General features: G+C 38.0%; 2 protein-coding genes and 1 long non-coding RNA gene across 4 annotated transcripts; 2 read left to right on the forward strand and 1 right to left on the reverse strand.

The window, feature by feature from the left end:
- The first annotated feature begins 11,426 nt into the window (after window positions 1-11,426).
- Window positions 11,427-14,062, forward strand: LOC126623366 (short-chain dehydrogenase RED1-like). The gene is made up of 3 exons (XM_050292251.1): window positions 11,427-11,846; window positions 13,038-13,197; window positions 13,504-14,062. The coding sequence occupies exons 1-3, from the start codon at window positions 11,510-11,512 to the stop codon at window positions 13,838-13,840; spliced, it is 834 nt and encodes a 277-aa protein (XP_050148208.1). The 5' UTR covers window positions 11,427-11,509; the 3' UTR covers window positions 13,841-14,062.
- On the forward strand, window positions 11,853-12,172 carry LOC126623375 (uncharacterized). Its single transcript, XR_007623742.1, has 2 exons — window positions 11,853-11,989; window positions 12,085-12,172. It is a non-coding gene; the product is annotated as an uncharacterized LOC126623375 (long non-coding RNA).
- LOC126623358 (uncharacterized) lies at window positions 14,013-19,343 on the reverse strand. Of its 2 annotated transcripts, XM_050292231.1 has the most exons (7): window positions 18,855-19,343; window positions 17,999-18,246; window positions 17,561-17,719; window positions 17,251-17,407; window positions 16,952-17,094; window positions 16,767-16,802; window positions 14,013-14,898 (listed from the first exon to the last, which is right to left on the reverse strand). In XM_050292231.1, exons 1-7 carry the CDS (start codon window positions 18,928-18,930, stop codon window positions 14,161-14,163), a joined length of 1,557 nt encoding a protein of 518 aa, XP_050148188.1. In that variant the 5' UTR covers window positions 18,931-19,343; the 3' UTR covers window positions 14,013-14,160. The 2 variants fall into 2 exon arrangements, with proteins under 2 accessions (XP_050148188.1, XP_050148195.1); XM_050292238.1 differs by lacking the exon at window positions 18,855-19,343 and having other exon boundaries at window positions 17,886-18,024.
- Window positions 19,344-21,999: the final 2,656 nt, after the last annotated feature.

Consider the following 21,999-nt stretch of genomic DNA (forward strand, 5'->3'; position numbering starts at 1 on the left):
TTTGTTGAATTTAGATTAGTGTAAGTTAGTTTAATAATTAGTTTTTAGTGACTGGTCAGTAGGAATAGTAGCCCCATTTTTTGTGATATTTGTAGTAGTTAGGTTAGACAATCTTCTGCAGGAAAGACCCTTGCACTCTGTTGGATGAGAAAACTTAAGATTCCTAAGGAATTTTAAAATGATGGAAATTGAAATGACGGAATTTTATTTTCTAGAATTTGTGAATTTTCTTGTTTGGTTAACTTAAAAGAAAAATATAATTTGAATACAAACTTTGTTATTTTTAAACTGTCGCTCATAGAAATTGGGAAATGACACATATTTCCATGAAATTTAAACTTGGAAATTGGAGGTCCCAAATTCCAAGTGTTTTCTTTCATGTAGAAATTCTAAATTTTATGTTTATGAATCCATATCAATTTATGAATATTGACTTCTGTAAAAAATTCTTGTCACAGTCCGTCTCGAAATATCTATTCTAGACGGCTTGAGATTACTTATTTACCCTGGACGTTTTGTGTGGTTATGTGGGTGAAGTTTTATTTGGACCAATTCAAAGATTTTCCAAAGTTTTTGGAACACTTAGGACTTAAAAGAGTTGTTTTGTGTATTGGAAGACCAAGTAAGACCAACACACCCACACACACTTACCCAACCTTTCTCCCGTACACTCTCTCTCCTTTCCCTTTCAATTTTTCTGCAACATCTGTACAAGTGTACGGACAAATCTCGAACCCTCTCTTTCAGACGTGGATCGAGCTTGTAGACACCATCATCATCTTCATCTCATCGTCACGAACCCATCCAAACCATTTTTAGGATGTGAGAGCTTCGGGATCGTGAGAACCAAGAATCCATAATGGAGGTATTGTTCATGCACCCGTGAATGTGGAGTTTTTGGGAGATTTCAAGCTTATAGGGAGCTTAAGGACCTCTCCACGAAGCTTGGAGAAGAAAAATAGCATGATTTGGACGTCAGGAAGTCAAGATGGATGCATTTGAAGTTTGGTCGGATTATCGAAGGTTCTCTGGCAAATTTTCATGGATTTTAGGTGTCAAATCAGGTATAGTTGTGTTATACTCGTCCTAAGCTTCAAATTGGTGCAAGTTTTAATAATTTTGGTTAAGAATTGGACGAGATATGAAGGTTTTCGTGTTTTTCCAGTTTCCGGCGAACGGCGACGGCGACGGTAACCGGCGAGACTAACTGGAGAAAAAGATAGAATATTCTGTCAAAGTTGACGGAATATTCTAACGCCGTTAGGTAGAATTAACGGTTCCTGTTACTTTTTAACGGAATATTCCTAACGGGGTTAAGGGATTCCGTTAGGGTCCCTGCGCATGGCCACACGTGTTGCCGTGCCCTTGCCGGCGCGTGGGACGTCCAAAAATTATTTTTAAAATATGGGGATATTCGTAAGGTTGTGTAGATCACGTTAGTATATTCAAACATCCCATTTGAGCAATGTATGATAAGTTATTAGCTAGTATTGGTTATGTGCTTTAAATTAACGCTTTTATAGTTGTTTCGCATATAAGGGAGACTTATCCCGATGACGAGCGCAGTCAAGGGCGACTCGGGGGCTATGACCCTTTGACATACTAGTGAGTGGGCTTTTGGTTTTCAGTATATGCTTATATACTTGATATTTTCCCAGAAAATGCATTGAATGAGTTATGATTTAAATTTAAGTCCCAGGTGAGTTCATGAATTGTGCATGTGAATAACGGTTGTGACTAATTGAGAAACATTGAGCTCATAATCCTGCACCCCGGTGTTAGTGATTTAGCCAGAGATATGGCACATGCCTGTATATAATGTCACCTCCTGCACCATATGCTCACATTGGATCCAATTTAAGTGCACAGTCTTGTTGTACAAACCATTATAGGTGGTTCCGACTCGTAGGTGACTAGCGATTTATCGTACAATTATTATGAGAGCATAACATAGGGCATAACTATATTACACTCAGTCTTGTCGTATAGACCTTTACTGTGGTTCCGACTCGTGTGCAGTGTAGTGCCGTATAGGTCACTTGCAGTGACTCGGGTTAGATTGATTAATGAGCTATGACTTCAGCCGTATAGACTTTTACGGGGGTTCCGACTAATATGTTATTTCCCATGAATTTAATTTCACCTGAGCTACTTATTCTGCTTTATATTTTGGCATGGCATACTTGTGTTTATGGATATGTTAAACATGATTTGAATATATATACATACATATGTTTATATTCTATTTCTGGGAAAATTATACATATTTTACGGCGAGGGGTTAAAGCGGTTTGAAAAGCTTTATTTTTGCCCACTCACACTTTCTGTTTTGCACCCCTCCATGTTTTAGGTAGACTTGTTGTTGGTGGCATTTGAGGATCTCGGTGGTTCTGACAAAATATAATATTAGTAGGACCTCTTATGGTACGGTATAACTAGTACTTGTCCTACTGGACTGCACCTAGACTTTCTATGCTCTGATTAGGTGTATTTACACTTGTATCTCATTCCTAGCACTTTCTGCTTATTAGTGCACATTAGTAGCTTCCGGTTTTTTATTATTCATATATTTATTATCCTTATTGCTTCTGCACTGTGCACATGGCTACGTCAGCCTCACGTGACAGCCAGCATGCCCTGATCCGGGTCGGGGTGTGTCAATTCTAGTCTATTTTCCCCATCCAAACATAGTGTTATTCTCATATGTTTCAATTGACAAATTTTATGTAAATAAAGAAAATTTAGGATATTTGTATGCTATTTTGTAGTGTGATTTTTATCCAGTCACTGGCTGGGTCACTCACTCTATTTTTTTCATCAAATAAAAAATAGGAGAATTAGAATCCCTTGCATTTTTTTATCAATACTTTTTAGATCAAGCATTGGTTCCTTTTGGAAGATTTGATTAAGAGGCTTTGACTAATTGCCAAATCGATATTTTCTATTTATAAAATTACATGGCATCAGTTTAAAGGCATCTTCACTTCACCTTACAACTAATTGCCTCCAATCTAGGAAATTTAATTTCCCCAATCCTTTGAACTCGCAAGTTTTTAATGACTCTTTCTATAAAATAAAATAAAAAAGTAATTTAATTAAAGTAATTTCTCATTATTAGTAAAAAAAAAAAAAAACAAGTAATTTTTTTTTTTAAAAAGCAATATAGGGGTGGGGAGTAGGCTAGGCCTTACAATGGACCTGCCATAATAATGTAGTTCAACTTTGTCATTGACGAGAATCAAACCTAAGACCTCTCACTTACAAGTAAAAATGAATACTACTAGACCATAATATTAAGTGGTAAGAAAACAAGTAACTAAAACTATGGTTTAAAAATAAACACACCAAAAATTCATATGTACCATAAACCAAATGTATTCATATTATAGGTAACCAAACGTACCGTTATAATCAAACATACCTGACAACAAATTTTTTAACATTCTATAATTTATTAAAATATGTATTTCAATAAACAATTAAAAAAATTGAAATCACCATAATAACAAATGCATAAAAATACGAGGAAAAAAGGAGAATTGTTGTGGCTTATTTTAGTTTGCCAAGGGAGAGAAAGAGGCGCGTCAGAGAGAGAGATTAGAGAGAGATGTGTTTGTAGGGTTGTGTAGAGGATGTGTTATTCCCCCTACACAATACCTTTATTTATAGTAATAAGGGAGGGAAGAATCCTAATAAGGAAGAATAACTAGTATCAAATCTAACCTACGATTTACACAATCACAGTTTAATACAATGTTTATAACACTCCCCCTTGAGTGTGTAAATACTCAAGTAGATTCGGCATCATGTAGAGTTGAGGAAGTCGACTCGTCGGCATTGATTTTAGGAACACGCTAGTCTAAAAGTAAAGTAGGAACTTACTTATGAAACTAAGTCTCACAAAAAACCTAATGGCTATGGTAAAACCCGAGTAGGGACAAAACCCATAGTCTAAGGAAAAGTGCGTGAGAAAGTGCAAAGTCAAATGAAATGATTACGGGACGTCATCAGGGATATCATCAACCCAAGGTGGGTGCCTTGTCAAATTCTCGTTAGGTAGCACAAACCCAAAGGAAAAAAGTGCTCTTAATCGTAGGGAAAAATAGTACATTAAGATCAAGCAAGTATACTTTAGGATGCTCCCACTGAGTTTGACATAATTCCAAAGAGAACTAACAATGTTACAATTCAGAAAGTTTATGCATACTTATTCCTTGAACAAGCTTCTAAAATGTTGCCTTCGGTAGTGATTTGGTAAAGAGGTCTGCAAGGTTGTCTTGTGAACGGATTTACATGACTTCAATCTTCTAATGCTCTTGTTGTTGATGTGAGAATAAGAAGAACTTCGATGCAATGAGTTTGATGTTGTCTCCTTTGATGTAACCCTTCTTGAGTTGTTCGATGCATACTAAGATATCTTCATAGATCGTCATCGGGACATCAACGACGGGGTAAAGATCGCAAGAGCTTCAACTATGGCCCACAACTGCTCTCAACCAGAAGCATTCCAAAATGGCTTCATGTCAGGCGAGTATTTCAGCATGGTTAGATTAAGTGGCAACTAAGGTCTGTTTAGTTGATCTCCAAGATATTGTGGTGCCTTTAACGGTAAAATGTAACCCGTTTGAGAGTGCGCCTTGTGTGGGTCAAATAAGTAACCTACGTTGGCATAACCAACAAGGCGGGAATCAACTCGAGAACCGTGGGGGGTTGCGGCATCACTTGAGGATTCGAAGGGATAAAACAGGCCCATATCCATAGTACCCTTAAGGTAATGGAAGATGTGTTTAACACCAGTCCAGTGTATGTGTGTTGGTGCATTACTGTATCTTGCCAAAAGATTAACAGCGAAGGAGATGTTGGGCCTAGTGCATTGAGCTAAGTACAATAAACATCTATCGCACTTAGATAAGAAACTTCGGGTTCCAAAATCTCTTTTTCATCCTCCTTCGGATGGAAGGGATCTTGTTTTGCATATAACAATCGAACAACCATATGAGTACTCGAGTGCTTCACTTTATCCACATTAAAGCGGTGCAACACCTTCTGGGTGTAGTTTGATTAATGTACTAAGATTTCATCAGAATGGTGCTCTATCTCGAGGCCGAGATAGTATCAAGTTTTTCCAAGATCTTTCATCTCAAATTCCAACTTTAGGTGTGCGGCAATTCTCTCAAGCTCTTCAAGAGTTTTGATGAGGTTCATGTCGCCGACATAAACTGCAAGGGCATAGTTCATTGTTCACATATCCTGGACTAATCAAATACTCAATCAAACGGTTATACCGCATTCTTCTAGATTGCTTCAAACCGTAAAGTGAATGCCTCAGCCGAATTAAGAGCATGTTCCAAGGTCTGGAACTATTTGATCCAGTCAAAGTAAGTCCTTCAAGAATTTTCATATAAATTTCCTTATCAATATCCCTATAGACATACCCCAGTTACTAAGTCCATAAGCTGCATACTTAGTTTTTCAGAAACTACCAAACTGATAAGGTAGCGAAAAGTAATCACATCCATAACAGGTGAATAGGTTTTGTCATAGTCAATCTTGAGGTGTTGTGAGAAGCCTTACACAACAAGAAGAGCTTTGTAATGCACAATTTCATTCTTCTCATTATGCTTCTGAACAAAAACACACAACTAACGGGCTTCACGTGTGGAGGAGTAAGAGCTACAGGTCCAAACACCTTACGTTTCGCAAGCGAATCAAGTTCAACTTGGATTGCTTGTTTCCAGTTTGACCAATCAGTTATACGTCAACATTCATCAACGGAACACGGTTCAATGTCATCATTCAACATGATCTCTGTAGCTACTGCATATGTTAATGCATCTTTAATTATCATCTCATTTCTACACCAAACATCATCAAAGCAAACGTAATGGACTAAAATCTCTTAATTCTCAGGAGGTGGTTTGATCTCTTCAAGGACACTTCCGTAATCTAGAGTTTCCTCATGAGTTAGATAGAATGAGTAGGCGACAGTCGGATTCACAGTAGGCTCAACAGCTTGTGCCATGGGTTTCCTCTTCCAGGGGTGTGAATCTTTTGAACCAAGAGGTCTACCACGCTTTTGTGTAGAGGTAGAGGATTTGCTAGCTGCTAATGTACGTGCTTCGTCTAAGGTGTCCCAATCGATCATGCCAAAGTGTAATTTCGTGCGCAGTCTCTGAGGTAAGGCTGACCACATAGTGGCTCTCTATAAGGCGTATGGTTGTAGTTTACAAACCATTCGGGATACACTCTATCTTCTCTAGAATACGCTTCTGGCCATATTCGTAGGAAATGATGCACAGAAATTCAACTTCGTTTTCTACATAGGTTTCAACGTGGTAGCTATTGTCTAATTATTGTCTCGAATATCTTTAATGTTCCAAAACATGAAGAATAAAGTGCCTCTTGAATGGTCAAAATAGTGCCATTGGACAACATTATACAGGCCTTTTCGTATCATTCGATCAAGTTGGATGGACCTGAAAAGGTTATCAGAGGTGCTTTCTTAGGTACGAAGTTAGTCAAATAGATGCGTTCACGCAAAATAGTGTGTACGGTTACACTATCTGCCAGACAACTAACTTTGCCATTACCCATACCTAGAATAAAATTAATTAAACCAATCACATGCATAAAAGTTCAAAAACTTAAATCCATTCAATTAAATTTTTTTTAGAAAAGTTTATGAACTTCAGGTTCATAGTACCTACAAACAAACGCATATATATACAAAAATATGCAACAAATAATACAAGTAGGTCTTCGAGGCCTATGATTATACTTGAAGTAATTATTTGGTGGAAAAATTAAAACCCATAAGGCCTAAAAAAAATAGGCAATATAATCGGTGGTCCAAAGCATTGGACCAAAGCCTTAGTGGGCTTTTAAAAATTGTGAAAATGAATGGGATCCAATCCCAAAAAAATGGGTTGGAATGGTCACAACCCTAGAGTCAGGAAGCAAGCCCAAAACTAGGTAAGATACAGCAGCCTAATAGAGGTAGCAATCGTGTGCTTCGCAGGCATGGATGCACTAGTGTATGGTTGTGATTAGGTGTGGAGCGTTGCATGTTGGAAATATGCCCTGAAAGTCAATCTTTGGAAGAAACCTTTCAGGACAAATGAATCGATGTATAGATGACTCTTATACATCAAATGGCAAAGATACTAATTAGGACTATCTCAATAAACGATATATGTCCTAAATAATGAATCCATGGAACAATGGATTGATTGAAGAAGTAATCTAATGATGTTAGACTACATAGACCTTCTTCACATAACCATTATGTCCAAAAAGGTTCCTGGTCATTGGATTGTCGGAGGGAAACTGACAATGCTTAGACCGGTACATACTGTGTCCGCTTCAAATGGAAGAATGGAAAGTCTCATCCCATTTGTGTAGTGACACTAAGACAAGTATGTGGGTGCTCATTAAGGGAATGAGTTCACTGAACACAATCGAACGAGAGTACTTGCATGGAGGTCTACTCATATGTCAAGCAAGTAACTCTAATGGTTGGAATAATGTAAGTAGTCCTTTAACCTGAGGCATCGTCGTTGTCTTGTGGCTAAGTACTTAATCTTTGATTATGTCAAAGTCACCCCATTCGTGGGTGTCCACGACATAATTGGGGTTAAGCCACTTAGTCATGAAGGCAAGTGAATGCGCAACAAGGAATCTCTAATCCTCGATAAGAGAGGAAGAATACTCTAAGATATGATTCGGGAACCTTCGGCCGAAGTACCGAGCGTAATAAAGGAAAGCGTTCCTATACGACTCAATAGAATCATATAAGAAGAAATAATCACATTAGGGGTTTGACATAATATATCCATACCCTAGTAATGTGATTGAGAGTATTGTTTTAGAGAATGATCGAATTACATTGTAATTCCAACTTAATAGGTTCTCCGAACAACTTCTACATTAGCTTGGGTAGCTATGACATATGGTTAGATGTCACTCATAGCTTGTGAGTTCTTCTAGATGATTAAATGTAGTCATCAAAGAAGAAAGGTGAATTAAAAGGAAGTTTTAATTCACTAAGTGATTGGATTAAATATAATCAATTGGATTGATGTCAATCACCTCACTGCCTTGCTAATTAGAACCTAAAATGATTGTACACCGATACACTCTTGTAGTGAGTAATTAATGGATAATGGAAATAATTAATTGGATTAATTAAGTATTGTGATTAATTTAGAAAGTCTAAAGAAATCATAAAAGCGATAAAAGATCGTTTTGGGCTTAAAGAAACGTTCGGGTTTAATTGGGTCCATTGGGCCTAAACCCATTGGGCTTTTATTCAAGCATTGGATGACTAGAAATAAATAAAAGCCCAAAGCCCAAACCAACACAAAGGGGCCGGCCATTTAAAGTGGAGAGGGAGAGATATTAAGTCAATTTGTTGACTAGGTTTCTTTTTGTCTATATAAGGAACTTTATAGAGATTTATTCCTTAAGGTTTTTGTGTGTTTTAAAACAACAAAGAGGCAAAAGAAACATCTCTCTAAAACACCAAAGGCCGGCCACCTTGAGGGTGATTTAGCTAACAATCTTTCACCCTTTTGGTTATTCCTCCATCCATCTCACTACACTAGTGGGTGTGGATATTTAGAGGTCTTCTCCTTTGGAAACTAAAGGAGAACCTTGGAGCACTCTTACTAACAAAGTGGAGGAGGCAAGGAGGGAGGCTAGGCTCAAGGACTTCAAGGAGCAAAGGGCTTGGAGGTGGTCAATCCTTGGTCTAAAATCAAGATCAAGAGGTATAGATCTATACCTTCACTTAGTTCTTAACTTGAATGTTTTAGATGCATTATATATAAACCTATGAACCTTGAAGGGGATTTGCATGACTATAGCTTTGATATTATTTGATAACATGCTTCCGTTGCTTATGTATATAAATTTTGAATTGTATATGCATGCTAGTCATTTCGAAATCCCATGTGTAAAACTCATAGATTTCCCTTTAGTGCAGAGGAGCACCACAACCATATGGGGCAGTGATCATGTGCTTCACAATGCATTGAGACACCATAGGTCACGCGAACCGAGCCAAAGCAATGGACCACTTCAAGTGAGCCCAAAGGAAGAAGAAAAAAAATTGTTCTTTTTTTTTTTTCATGTTGAGAAGAAACCAAGGCCTAACTGGGCTCGGGTTTTAGTCCAAGAACACCCCATCTTCGCTAGGTATGGTTACCAGGGAAAAAGGCTGGCGCCGCTGCTTCAAGTGGCCGTGTTCTAGTCAAATAACATGGAGCGAGTCATGGGTTTGACGTGGAACCTCGATGATGTGACGGAGAAAGAAAATCTCGATGTCCATAAACAAAAAACCCTCGGATTTGAATTGGGGTTTTCAAAATCCGTGGAGATTCATATGAATCTCGGCCAAAATCATGGTTGGCGACGATTCCAAGTCGATGATGACTACAGGTCGTCATAAATGGCAATCGTTATGGCTGAGCATGGTTGCGAGCCATACATGTGACGTCGTGAAAGGCGTCGAGATTTTGGGCAGGTGGACGATGTCAACATGACGTAATGGGTCTAGGTTCCAAAGGCTTGGAGCTTCTGGCTTCGGCTTGGGCTCGGAAGTCAGGGCGCAACTCAAGGCCAATGCTCAGTGTGGGTTTTAGAACCCTAATTTTCAATTTTTTTTTCTTTCAATTCAATTCAATTGAATTCATGCATAATCAAACTATACAATTAATGCATGGAACAGATATTTGATTCAATTCATGGCAATATCAATTCACATAATTCAACAATTATGAATATAATGCATACACAAGTTATGTAGAATCTAAAATTTGAAAAACATAAAGTTGGGTCATGCATTATGGTGAATGTTCATGCTATTAGAACTGTAAAAATATCGAGATAAAAACTATTGTTTTGGAAAAAACCTAATTGCATGATGATATTGATGAACTGGTTTGATGCAGAAAATTCTTTCTTCAATTTCGGTTTTCCATCTCCAAAGCTTGTATCACATTCAACACAAAAAAAATTAAATTAAATATATAAAAGTATATGAATCAATATAATTAATTAAGAATAATTGAAACGTAACAGTCCTCTGATTCAAGACGAATAATTTTCATATAAAATTCCTAAGCGCAGCGGTAAAAGCGTGTTGATAACATGTTGTGGCTTATTTTAATATGACAAGGGGGAGAGTGGCTTATTTTAATCTGACAAGGGGGAGAGAGGCGCAGGAGAGAGAGAGTAGGGAGAGAGATGTATTTGTAGGGTTGTATAAATGATGTGTTATTCTTCCTATGATGTCTTTATTTATAGCAAGGAATACAAGTCGTAATAAGAAGGAAAACTAGTATTAAATCTAATCTAGAATTTACACAATCACACTTTAATACAATGTTTATAACAAGAATGATAAAATGAAATAAAATTGAGCACCAAAATTGTAGGGAAAATATTTAATTAAAAAACAAAGTGTCTATATCAAAACCAACCTAAAAAGAATAATACATAAGGAAAACTAACGAAAAGTAAAAAAAAAAACTTCCCTTTTAATGAAAAACCATTTTTAAAGGTATAGTGAATAGTACCAGAGAAATGTATAAATGTGGTTTTTCGTTAAAAATGAACAGCATCGAAAGTGTTTTGTTAAAACTCCCAAATACATACCACCGTCAAAATAAGGAAATTTGGAAAACTAGCCAAAATTTGAACCATGAATAGAATTTTAACCAACCCTTATAATTTATTATAATTCTAACCAAAATTTGACATGAAAATACGACAATGCCCTTTCTTAACTAAAATAATTACAAAACCATATTTTCTCTTTTGTTCAGTTTCCCTAAAAATAACTTCAGGCCTAAATTAATAACAACCTCTCTAAGCAGCATGGATTTAGGGAAAGGCCCAGTGGCCTCATCCGGTTTCGATGCAAAGCTATGATTTTCTTCCTTCTTCTCAACAACGAGTAGCCATTTGAAAATTTCAAGCTCCAATTTTGGTTTTTGGAGGAGGACCTATTTGTGCTGACAGGTTTTAAAGCCGTTGGAGTGAGAGAAGCTGCAAAGTAATGTAAGAGTAACCCCATTAAAGCAGTTTTGAAACTTCTAATGTCAAATGCCTAAAAGGGAAGGTATTTTTATAAGGAAAACTAATGACAAAAATTTGAAAACTTTGAGTTTTAACGATAAGGACAAAATAAAGGATAAAGTGAATAGTACCAAGATTGACTTTTTAGTGTAAAAATGTCGTTTTTCGTTAAAATGAACAGTACCGTAGGCTTTTCGTTAAAGTTCCCATTTTTCTGAGGGAAAAAACTGCATAGTTTTGTACTTATTTTAGTTAAAAAGGGTATATTAGTAGTTTTGTGTTAAATTTTGGTTAGAATGATAATGAATTATAAAAATTGATTAAAACTCTATCGAGTCAAATTTTGGTTAGTTTTCCAAATTTCCGTCAAAACAGAAGCAAAAAGCTCTTAGTTTCAGATCGATTAACCAGGAAAAAAAAACTCAGTGAAATGGATGTGTACGGGCAGCAAGTGGTTCTGTTAACTGGGTGCTCGGAAGGGGGGATAGGTCACGCGCTGGCACGTGCGTTCGCCGCAGAGGGTTGCGTGGTGGTGGCGACGAGCAGGTCAGTGAGATCGATGGCGGATCTTGAAGGGGACTCGCGATTTTATTTGCAAGAGTTGGACGTGGTTTCCGAGGAGAGCGTGGAGAGGGTGGTGTCGAATGTGTTAGAGAAGTATGGCCGAATTGATGTGGTGGTTAACAACGCTGGGGTTCATTGTGTTGGTCCACTCGCTGAGGTCCCTCTCTCTGCTCTCCAACACACTTTTAACACCAATGTTTTCGGTACTCTCTCTTCCAACTTGTCACTCGTCACTTCTGCCCTTGTGATCGATCTTTGATTTATACTTGCTGATTGTCTCTCCTCTTCGTTCATGTATTGTCATATCATTCTTGGTTTCCTTTTGTATTGGGGTAATGTAAACTCGGTAAGTGATGTCTGCACACCTGTTTTTTCCTCTTGTTTACTTTTGTCACTTGATTTTATTTGGATTTATTCAATTCAAATGTCAAAAATTAACAGGTTATGCACCGGTTGAAACGAGGTGTGTAGAAATCACTTTCCTGTGAACTAGTTTATGGATGGATAATTACATTGGTTTTCGCTCAAATTGTGTAAGAGGGAGTGCAAATGTCACTCCTAGATAATACGGAGATGAATGAAAGATGACATGCATGACATCAATCTTGGGTCCATGTAAGCAAAAAAAACAACGGTTAACTTGACGGTTCGACTGATTAAGACGGTAAATGTTGAACGAACTAGTAACTTCAAGGGTTGTAAGTTTTTGTATGCCATGGACCAAATGTTACATGCTCTTAACCTTGAGAAAGACTTCTCATGGCACGGAACGCCATGGTTCTTGTGTACCCGTGCCATGGAAGTTTTGGAGCGGTGCAAAGTACAATTAACCCTTCTTCTAATTATGTGAGAAGTAGAAGAAAAAGGTAGTCGGTGTCATGTGTTAGCATGGAGCTGAAATGGATACATGAATTTATGTGGCTACCAATATTATGTATATCTGTTTTCTTCATCTTGTTTCTCCATTAGTCCAGGTTCCTTTAAGCGTAACAGAACTGCAATCATAGTTATGCATCTTCTGAAATCTCATCTTCTTAACTGTTGCGAGTGCATATATTCAAAGGAAAGGGATTGCAATCATCTATTAGTGTCAATACAACGGTGTCATCGTGCTCCAGACTCCTGTAAAAGTCGCATTGGATCATTCTTTCAACAACATTCATCTTCTTTTGACTTTTGTATGCAATACAACAGCTTGTAAACTTAGATATGCTGATTTCGGAATATGCATTGCCTCCGACAAACTGCAAATTATATATCACGACTCAGGAAGATCACGTTGCTAATCTTAATGATAATAAAGATTAGTCATTAGTCATTCCATTCTTGATCAAAGTTGTGCAGATGGATAGCATGTGTGCTTTTAGTAAACATGATGTTATGCTATTGCTTAGGTTCCATGAGGTTGATACAAGCTGTTATCCCCCACATGGCATCAAGAAGAAAAGGAAAGATTGTAAATGTTGGAAGTGTTTCTGTTGCGGCGCCAACACCGTGGGCTGGTGCTTACACAGCATCCAAAGCTGCTCTTCATGCACTCAGTGATTCTTTAAGGTTTGTGTTTTGTGTTTTGTGTTATGCTCGGTAATGAAGTTTTGTTTACAAACCTCGTACTAGCAACAAAATAGTTCCTAGTTAATGAAACGTTTTGATTTTTCTGGGATTTCATCTGAAGATATCATCTGTTTGTGGGGAATAATGTTAAGATATGTAGTTGAACTTCTCTGCGAAATCTTCCCAGTCGACCTACACGTTGGCCACATGAATTTGTCCAATTTTGCACACTGCTTTGTCGTCTTATATTGTTTTATTTCGCCAGTTTATGGTTCTAACCATCCTCAAAATATCAATGTTTACTAGATTGGAACTGAGGCCCTTTGGAATCAGTGTGATCACGGTTGTACCTGGAGGAATTAGATCAAACATCGGACGTGCTGCTTTGGCCAGCTACAACCAGATGCCCGAATGGAAATTATACAAGCCTTTCGAAGCAGCAATCCGCGCCAGAGCCACTAGCTCACAAGGTCCTAAATCAACCCCATCAGACGAGTTTGCAAAGAAGACTGTGGCTGCCATTCTGCAGAAGAATCCGCCGGCTTGGTTCTCCTACGGTCACCTCGCTACCATTTTCGCCATCTTATATCATCTGCCACTCTTCGTCAAAGATTTTGTATGGAGGAAAGCAATGAAATGTTGACTTGTTACTTTTTTATCTCTTTGTTCATATATCTACACTACGTGTCTGCGATCTCCTATACACATTGTAAAGACACTTCGTATGAGATTTTCTTTTGGTTACAATAACTACCCAAGATTATTGTAAGAAAACCGACAATTATAAGTTTATGTCAGATCCGCAAGGGGGGAAATTGAGAGATGAAACGCGACACCAAAATGAATAAACAAAAATTTGATCTCACTACAGAATGCTTTTCCTCAAATTTCACTTTGGTTATACTGCCTACCTAAATTATTTAAACCTCACATTTGTTACACTGTCTACCTAAGTTATCAAACTCACTGAGAGTGATGAGGATGAGCATAATACACCATTCCGGGTGGCTGCTGAAGTGGCCGGAAACTAGGAGCGGGTGGAGGCGGCTGAGTTAAGGGTATCAGTTGCTGCTGGCTATTTTGTACAGGCTGCTGATTCATTTGCAGTGGCTGCTGAGCCAAAGGCACCATTGGACTCACCATATGAGGTGGGGGAGGTGGTGGCCCTAGAGGCAAATGTGGAATGCTACCATAACCATACGGGCTCATGACCCCTCCTGACGGCTGTAAATATTGTTGAGATGGCGGGTTTGGAAGCATGTGAAATTGACCTTGAGATGTTGGGGCTTGATTCTGCAGTTGGGGAACCAACGCTGATTGGTATGAATGGTTTGGCTGCACAGAAGGCGCTTGTGATGACATAAAAACATTGGCATCTGAAACTGGCACTGACCTCTCAGGTTTGGATATTGAATTGGTGCCCGGCATAGACGTGGAGGGCTTTGTCAGACCAGCATTCTTCGCTTCTTCAGCAGCAAATGTTGAAAGAACAGAAGTCATAATCAATTGAGAAGAACTTGATGCAGCAAGCTTGTCTGCAACCAAAGCTGCAATGGCTGCAGCTGATTTCCTAGGTGTTTGTCCGCCTATAGAATTTCCATCAGTTGAAGGACTGGTCGCACTTGATGGTTTAAACACATAATCTTCATCATTGAGCCGCTTCCGCATGTTGGTGGCTTCTTCTGCCTGTGCCTGTGCTACCTACAGTCATCAAAACATAACATATCAACTTCGGAGTCAGGGGATACCTTGCACTATTGTCATAATAATAAAGCTAACTAATGGTGTTCCAGCTATCTATACCAACTGCAATCAACCACTAATGACAGAGAAAGACTCATGTTCTATATACTTTGACACAATACGACAAAAACCATGTGTAAAATAATTTCAACATCAAATAAACTGAGGCGACAAGATAGTATGCTTTAAGGAATTACTACACCAGCATGTCAACTGTTTTAATATACTGGATGATTTGCATGACCTCATAATCACAACCATGGTTCTGAAAACTAGCCTGATATCAGTGCAAAGCGAACTTTCAAGAATGGGAATTGAATGCATCCACTACCACAAAGGTCATTGAAAACTTGACATGACGCAATCGGACCTGGCCAGCTATAAACGGGCTACATTTGGGTGATTTCCAAGTCCAACGGAATTGACGGCCAGGTAGTAAGAAATAGACTACAAAATTAGATAGAGGGGATTAGATATGCATTTCATGAGTATTGCAAAGGCATGTGAGAGGGATTTGAAAATGACTACTTGGAAGGAATCATTTACAAATCCCTCATACATGCCTTTGTAATTCGCATGGTGCATTTCTAATCCCCTCTTACATTTTGTAGTCCATTCCTTGCTAGCTTGGCCTCAACCCCTTGAAACTTGAAAACCCCTCACCCAAACATAGCCTACATGTTGCGCCCATGAACAGCTAAACAGGTTATGACTTGGAGTACACAACAACAAAACGGGTTATGAATTGGAGTACACGACCACAAAGTTCTTTCTCAGAACAGCATCAAGAGCAACGAGAGAGCAGGCCATCATTACACAAAAAAGTCCTAATGTCAAAATTCTTCTCCGTAGTTGATTGCTCTAGAGAGATTTGGTGTTTCTCATATTTTACAAGAGATGCTTACTTATAAATTTGATCATATTAGAGCTCGCCAAGAAATACTTGGTCCTACAATCATTGGAGGAACGATACCTAAACCTGAGGATGCTCCAGAATCAGTTCAATTGCTCACTCGAGAACTACGATAACTCTTCAAGTCGTTTAAGATTGAAGGCAAGCCATGTACTAGAAAAGAAAAATCAAGGCAAGCCACTGTAATGGAAAGATGAAAGCCCATTAGAATGTCACTTTCTTGCTTTAGGAAGTGTGGCAGTAAAACACTTGGTCCAGATTATCTCGGAGAATTCCAGAGATCAAAACTCACACCAACCAAATGAACAGTTCCAAAAGAAAGAAAATGATGAGAGGTTCTATCCTGTTTTCATTTCCGTCTTCTCAGAACTTCCACCTGCCTGTGGAAGAGGACAGTAACTCGTTGTGTTCATTATTTTGGGTGCTATGCAGCTCATAAATGAGTCCTACACATCCACCCATTTATATTACCTCTTAATTGCACTTGAATGATCAACCGATTCAGGTCCATGACCTCAATTGGGTCTAGGAAATTTAGCTGCCGCTTCATGTAACAGTTCTGGTGGTCAAGTGGAAGCTACCTTATGACATAAGAGGTTTTCTAGCATTCTAAAACATGAAAATAAAATGTCCCACAGATCCATCAAACAATCTCCCAAGAAATACTATACAAGCAAAAGCAATATTCTACACTAGCGTAGTGGATTGAAGAGGAAGGCCCCTAACCACTAAGGTAATCCACGACTAGCCCCAAGAAATACTATAGAATCATGATCAAATGGTGAAATTTATAATATGCTAACATTCCCTTCTCTTAAAACTTTTCTTTTGTGGTCTGACATCTCTTAAAAACTTAATAGATGAAAAGCAGAAAATCCAACTTTTTAAAAAATATAATTATTAGAGGGCATACCTGCATATGAGTTCGAACGTTCTCCAGTTCAGATTCCTGAAAAGAGAAATGATTCTACGAAGTCAGCAAAAGCATACACCATGAAACAAAGTGTCTTGTTTAAGGAGCACTACATTCTTGCTTATTTGCATGCTGAATTGAAAACATACTCAATAATTAAAGAAAATGATGGTATGATTGGATACCTGTTCATGCAGAGCTTCTTGTAATTGAGATACAAGTGCTACTCTACTTGTTTCAACTAATTTAAGTTTATCGATACACTGCTTCAAAATATTTTCTTCCTCCTCTACTTCTTTTGCTAAAGTTTTCCACTTTGGATCTTTTGCTGAAGATAAAAGAAAATATGCATCAGAAACAACAATCTTAAAAATCAAGGCAAGATTCCATTAAAAGGATGTAATTTGGAAACAGCTGACAATATATACTGTCAATTACTCTAGTTAATATCATAAATGTTCACTGTATAGAATTGTTAGTTTACCATTAGTACAGGCAATGTCAACATCTTTCTCCAACTTCCTTACACGGTGAGCTGCAGACTTGCATTTACTCATCTCAGTATCTTCAGTGGGATGTTCACTGATCACCAAGTGAAATGCGGATACAATCTTCTCAGCCGGGCCTCCAATAGAAAGTTTCTATTTTCCAAATAACATGAAGTTAGAAATCTTTCAACAAGTACAAATGTACGAGCAAAAAATTGAGCAAAGATTTATTTAAACAGGGATGGTAGTCCAAAAGAAATAAAATGAAGCAAAATGAGAAAAGTAAGAGCAGGCCCTTTTTCTCACCGTTCTGATAGAGCGTGAGTCTCTTTTTACAATTCTGACTGAACGTGAGCGCTTTTTGCCACTGAGTTCCAATGGTGGAGGCAGTTCTTCCCCAAGCATTAGTTCTTTGAGGCTCCTGGTACGAGACCCAAATACTCGTCTCTCTTCCCAAATACCAACCTATCAATTTTGTAAGCGACAACAAAGTTAAGCCATTCTGCTTTACATCTTAAAAGAGAATAATAACCAGTTGGTCAAATATTCTTAAATTGGTTCACATAATTAAAATTGCATTCCTTAGGCCAGGTAAAGAGGAAGGGAAGAAGATTTAAAAGAGAATACTGACCAAACCCAATACCCAACTCCAAATTCCAGAACTTGAATTTTCAATTACAGTTACAGGTCATGCTGTTGGTGTCTGGGTTGGTTATATGAAACAAAATCAAAGGAGGGTCTTACTAATCTAGATACAACTTTCTTTCCATGATCATCGCCTTGCTCGTGAACAACTTTGAGAGCGGCTGGAAGAACCTTCCAAAACTCAGCAACAAATTCATTTCCTTTCCGCTTACTGTTCTGCAGGATGTCATTTGCAAGATACAAGAGAGGAACTTTCTGAACCATCTGTGCACTATGGAATTGTTTATCCCATGTTTCAACAACCAGTTCTGCTTTGCTCCGGTGAAATATGCACCAATGCGACAAAGCTTATTACAAGGTCAAGGCAACGCAGACATTAAGCATCACTTCCTCAGAATTCATACAAGATAACAACAAATATACACCTGGATATTGTTCTAACTCATCCTTAAAAAAAAAATTACAAAAAGAAAAGTGCTATAATAAAATCAACAGTATCTACATTCGCAACTCATTTCATCCTTGCTGCTGAAGCATCACCCCACCAATCTTGAGAGGCAAGTTAATGATACCGATAGGGTTAACTGAATGGTGTTGTGTGCCTACTTTGTCTAACTATCAAACCATGTCGTTGAACCACTAAACAAATTGAGAGTGGAGTAGCAATAAATTTGGGAAATTAACCTTTATTCGTTTATAGCAGCAACTCAGAATTTAGTTTCAGCTATTGTTTACATTTCGAACTTTAGCAAACTCCGTCAAAAGAGAGATAACTCAAAGTGTAACCCTATCAAGCAAGCATAACCGAAACAGAAAACCAGAAAAGCCAAACTACCAACTCCAGAGATATGTTAATTCATCAGTAAGGTCAAATAACAAGAAAGTCTCATTCAGAGAAAATTAAAAGGGCATTGCGAAATCCGCGAATGAAATAAATAAAAGAAAAAAAGGATACTTTCAATGCATTGCTGGGTGCTGTTGAGCTTGGAGAGCTTGTCTGCAAGTATCTGCTCACTGAATACACTATTCATATCCTATTCCAGCAATGCACTTTCACCACCCACCCCTCCAACAATTTATACAAAACAAAACGCCCCAAAAATCATTCGAAAACAACAAAACTCTTCGCAGAAAATTCAGAATACCCCACAAATTTTTCAACTTTAACCCTAAATTCGATGACGAAAGAGCTCTAGTTAGCGAAAGGCAGCAAGAGGATTGGAACAAATGTAGAGGAAGAAAGAATCAGAGTTGAGAAATGTTGCACTGGGGAATACGACTACGTCGAGCAAAATTATAGAATGCCGAATTTTTATGGGAGGTTAAGGCGGGATTGATTTATAAAGAGAAGAATTGCTGAATTTGCAAAACCCTAGAAACGGTTTTCGATTTTTTAGTTGCCGGTCCCAAGCCAAGAGAAACGTTTCAAAGACAGAGTTGAAGATAAAAAAAGGTCGTTTTTTTTTTTCCTTTTATTTATTTATTTTTAATGGGGTGTTAGTGAGTTATAGGGACATTTGGCGCAATATTTTGACTTTTTGTTGAGGGAAAAAGTGAGGTTTTGTCTGAAGGGGTGTGCTATCTACACATTCTTTTTTACTTTTCACATACCTTCTGAGTTTTATGTCGTCGGAAATGAATTAAAGAATATCAAATGACAAAAATTAATGAGGAGTGTGTGAGAAGTAAAATAGAGTGTATGAATATCACACCCCTTGTCTGAAACACACACAACTAAAAATAGATATGCAAACAACTCACTCATCCCCATCGATTCTCTTTCTCTTAACAACTAACTATTTAACCTACTAATGTTATCGTTTTTGTAAACACAACATTAATTTCACCGAAATTTCGATGTCTACAGTTTTATTAAAAAAAAGAAAAAAAAAAGAAAAGCGAATCTCTAAGTTGCCAATCACGCTACAATTTAATGATATTCTTTTTCAATTTAAGTGAGAGGATTTAAGTTCAAATATTATAGATGCAAAGTTCGATACCAATTTGTTGCCTCACCCTTTAGTATAAATATATTTTTGTATCAAAAGAAAATCTCCGAATTACCCATTTTAAATGAGGACAAAATATTGGAAAATCAAATAATTTTTTACTCAAAAAAAAAAAAAAAATAGAACAACACATAAGGCTAAACAGTTTTTGGTCTACTGTCACATCTTGGCCTAGGTCCACCACATCCCGAGCCCGTTCCACCACCGTAGCATGATATTGTCCGCTTTGGACTTACCATTCCCCCACGGTTTTGTTTTTGGGAACTCACGAGTAACTTCCGAGTGGGTCACCTATCCTGGGAGTGCTATGGCCTATTTCTCGCTTAACTTCGGAGTTCCTACGAAACCCGAAGCCAGTGAGCTCCCAAAAAGCCTCGTGCTAGATAGGGATGGGAATATACATTTAAGGATCACTCCACCGGACGATGTGGAATGTTACAATCCACCCCCCGTAGGGGCCTGACGTCCTGGTCGGCACACTTCCTGGCAGAGATTGGCTTTGATACCATTCTTGTCACATCTCGGCCTGGGTCCACCACATCCCAGGACTGTTCCACCACCGTAGCACGATATTGTCCACTTTGGGCTTACCATTCCAATACCAACTAACACACCCCGACCCGGAATATCCACTGGGACTCCGAATCGAGATGTGCTAGCCGACACCTGAAATGTGACGAAGCCATAAAGTGTGATGATGTGGAAAAATTGTGAATAAATTTAAACCTAATAGTGCCTAAATACCAGAGTGCACTGGTGAGTGGGAATAAACCCATTGTATATGTGATGTTAGAGCATAAGTAAGTACAGAATAGTGAATTAGGAATCATACCCTAGAAATAATTTCCAGTATTAAGGATCGCCACGAACCTTCGACGATAAGAAATCTCAGCTAAGTAGACCTGAAGGGTTCTTGTCACATCTCGGCCCGGGTCCACCACATCCCGAGCCCGTTCCACCAGCGTAGCACGATATTGTTTACTTTGGGCTTATCATTCCCTCACGGTTTTGTTTTTGGGAACTCACGAGCAACTTCCCAATGGGTCACCCATCCTGGGAGTGCTATGGCCTCCTTCTCGCTTAACTTCTGAGTTCCTACGGAACTCGAAGCCAGTGAGCTTCCAAAAAACCTCGTGCTAGTTAGGGATGGGAATATACATTTAAGGATCACTCCTTTGGGTGATGTGGGATGTTACATCTACCCCTTTACAACAGAAAAAAAAAAAGGCAAAGGTATGCAAAAATTGAGTTTCATTGGCAAAATGGCACAAATTGAGTTTCACAAGATATTAAAGTTGAGTTTCAAGGTGAAGCCTAAAAGAAGTTAATGTTTCACTTTAAAAAACCAATTATCAATAGGAATAAAAGACCCAAAATCACTTTAAGGGAGCTATATTCACATTAGGATTTGAAAGAATTTGAAAATATTTTCTTAAGTGATAAATTGCATGAGATTGTGGAGACTTTTGCAAAGACTAAAATATAAGAATTTTTGAATATTTTAGTATAAGATTTTGAAATATTTTCTTGAAAATAAACAGCTAATACAATTGATCGGGCAACTATTAAACATATTTAGGCAAGTTTTATTCACAGTCGGGCAAATTTGTTCACCGATCGTCCAAATGCTAGTATATGTAGAAAGTGTTTGTGAAAGAGAACTTACTACAAGGAATCAGGGAATCGATACTACAAGTAATGTAGCAGAGCAATACAAAAGGAATTTGTAAGAGTAGGCTTGTAGAGCTTTAATGTCTTTTTGTATATTGAGTTGAGTCTTCTTCTTCTATCTTTTTGTTGCCTTTCATAAAACCACCTTCTACTTATGGAGTAAGCTTTTCCCTCTCAGTTTATTCCTTCATATCCAAGTTGTTGATGTGATTACTGTCAAAGGATAATTTTCCTCTTGCTAACTCGAGCTTTTATCCGCTCAAAACTACAAGTTCACCACTGTAAAGTATTTTTCCTTCTTTCTTTTTGCTACCTTTTATAAAACCACCTCATACTTCTAGAGTAAGCTTTTCCCTCTCGGTTCATTCCCTCAAATCCAAGTTGTTGTTGTAATTGATGTCAGAGGATAAGTTTCCTCTT

This window comes from Malus sylvestris, chromosome 1 (genome assembly GCF_916048215.2).
Source record: "Malus sylvestris chromosome 1, drMalSylv7.2, whole genome shotgun sequence".
In the NCBI taxonomy this organism is placed as follows: Eukaryota; Viridiplantae; Streptophyta; class Magnoliopsida; order Rosales; family Rosaceae; genus Malus; species Malus sylvestris.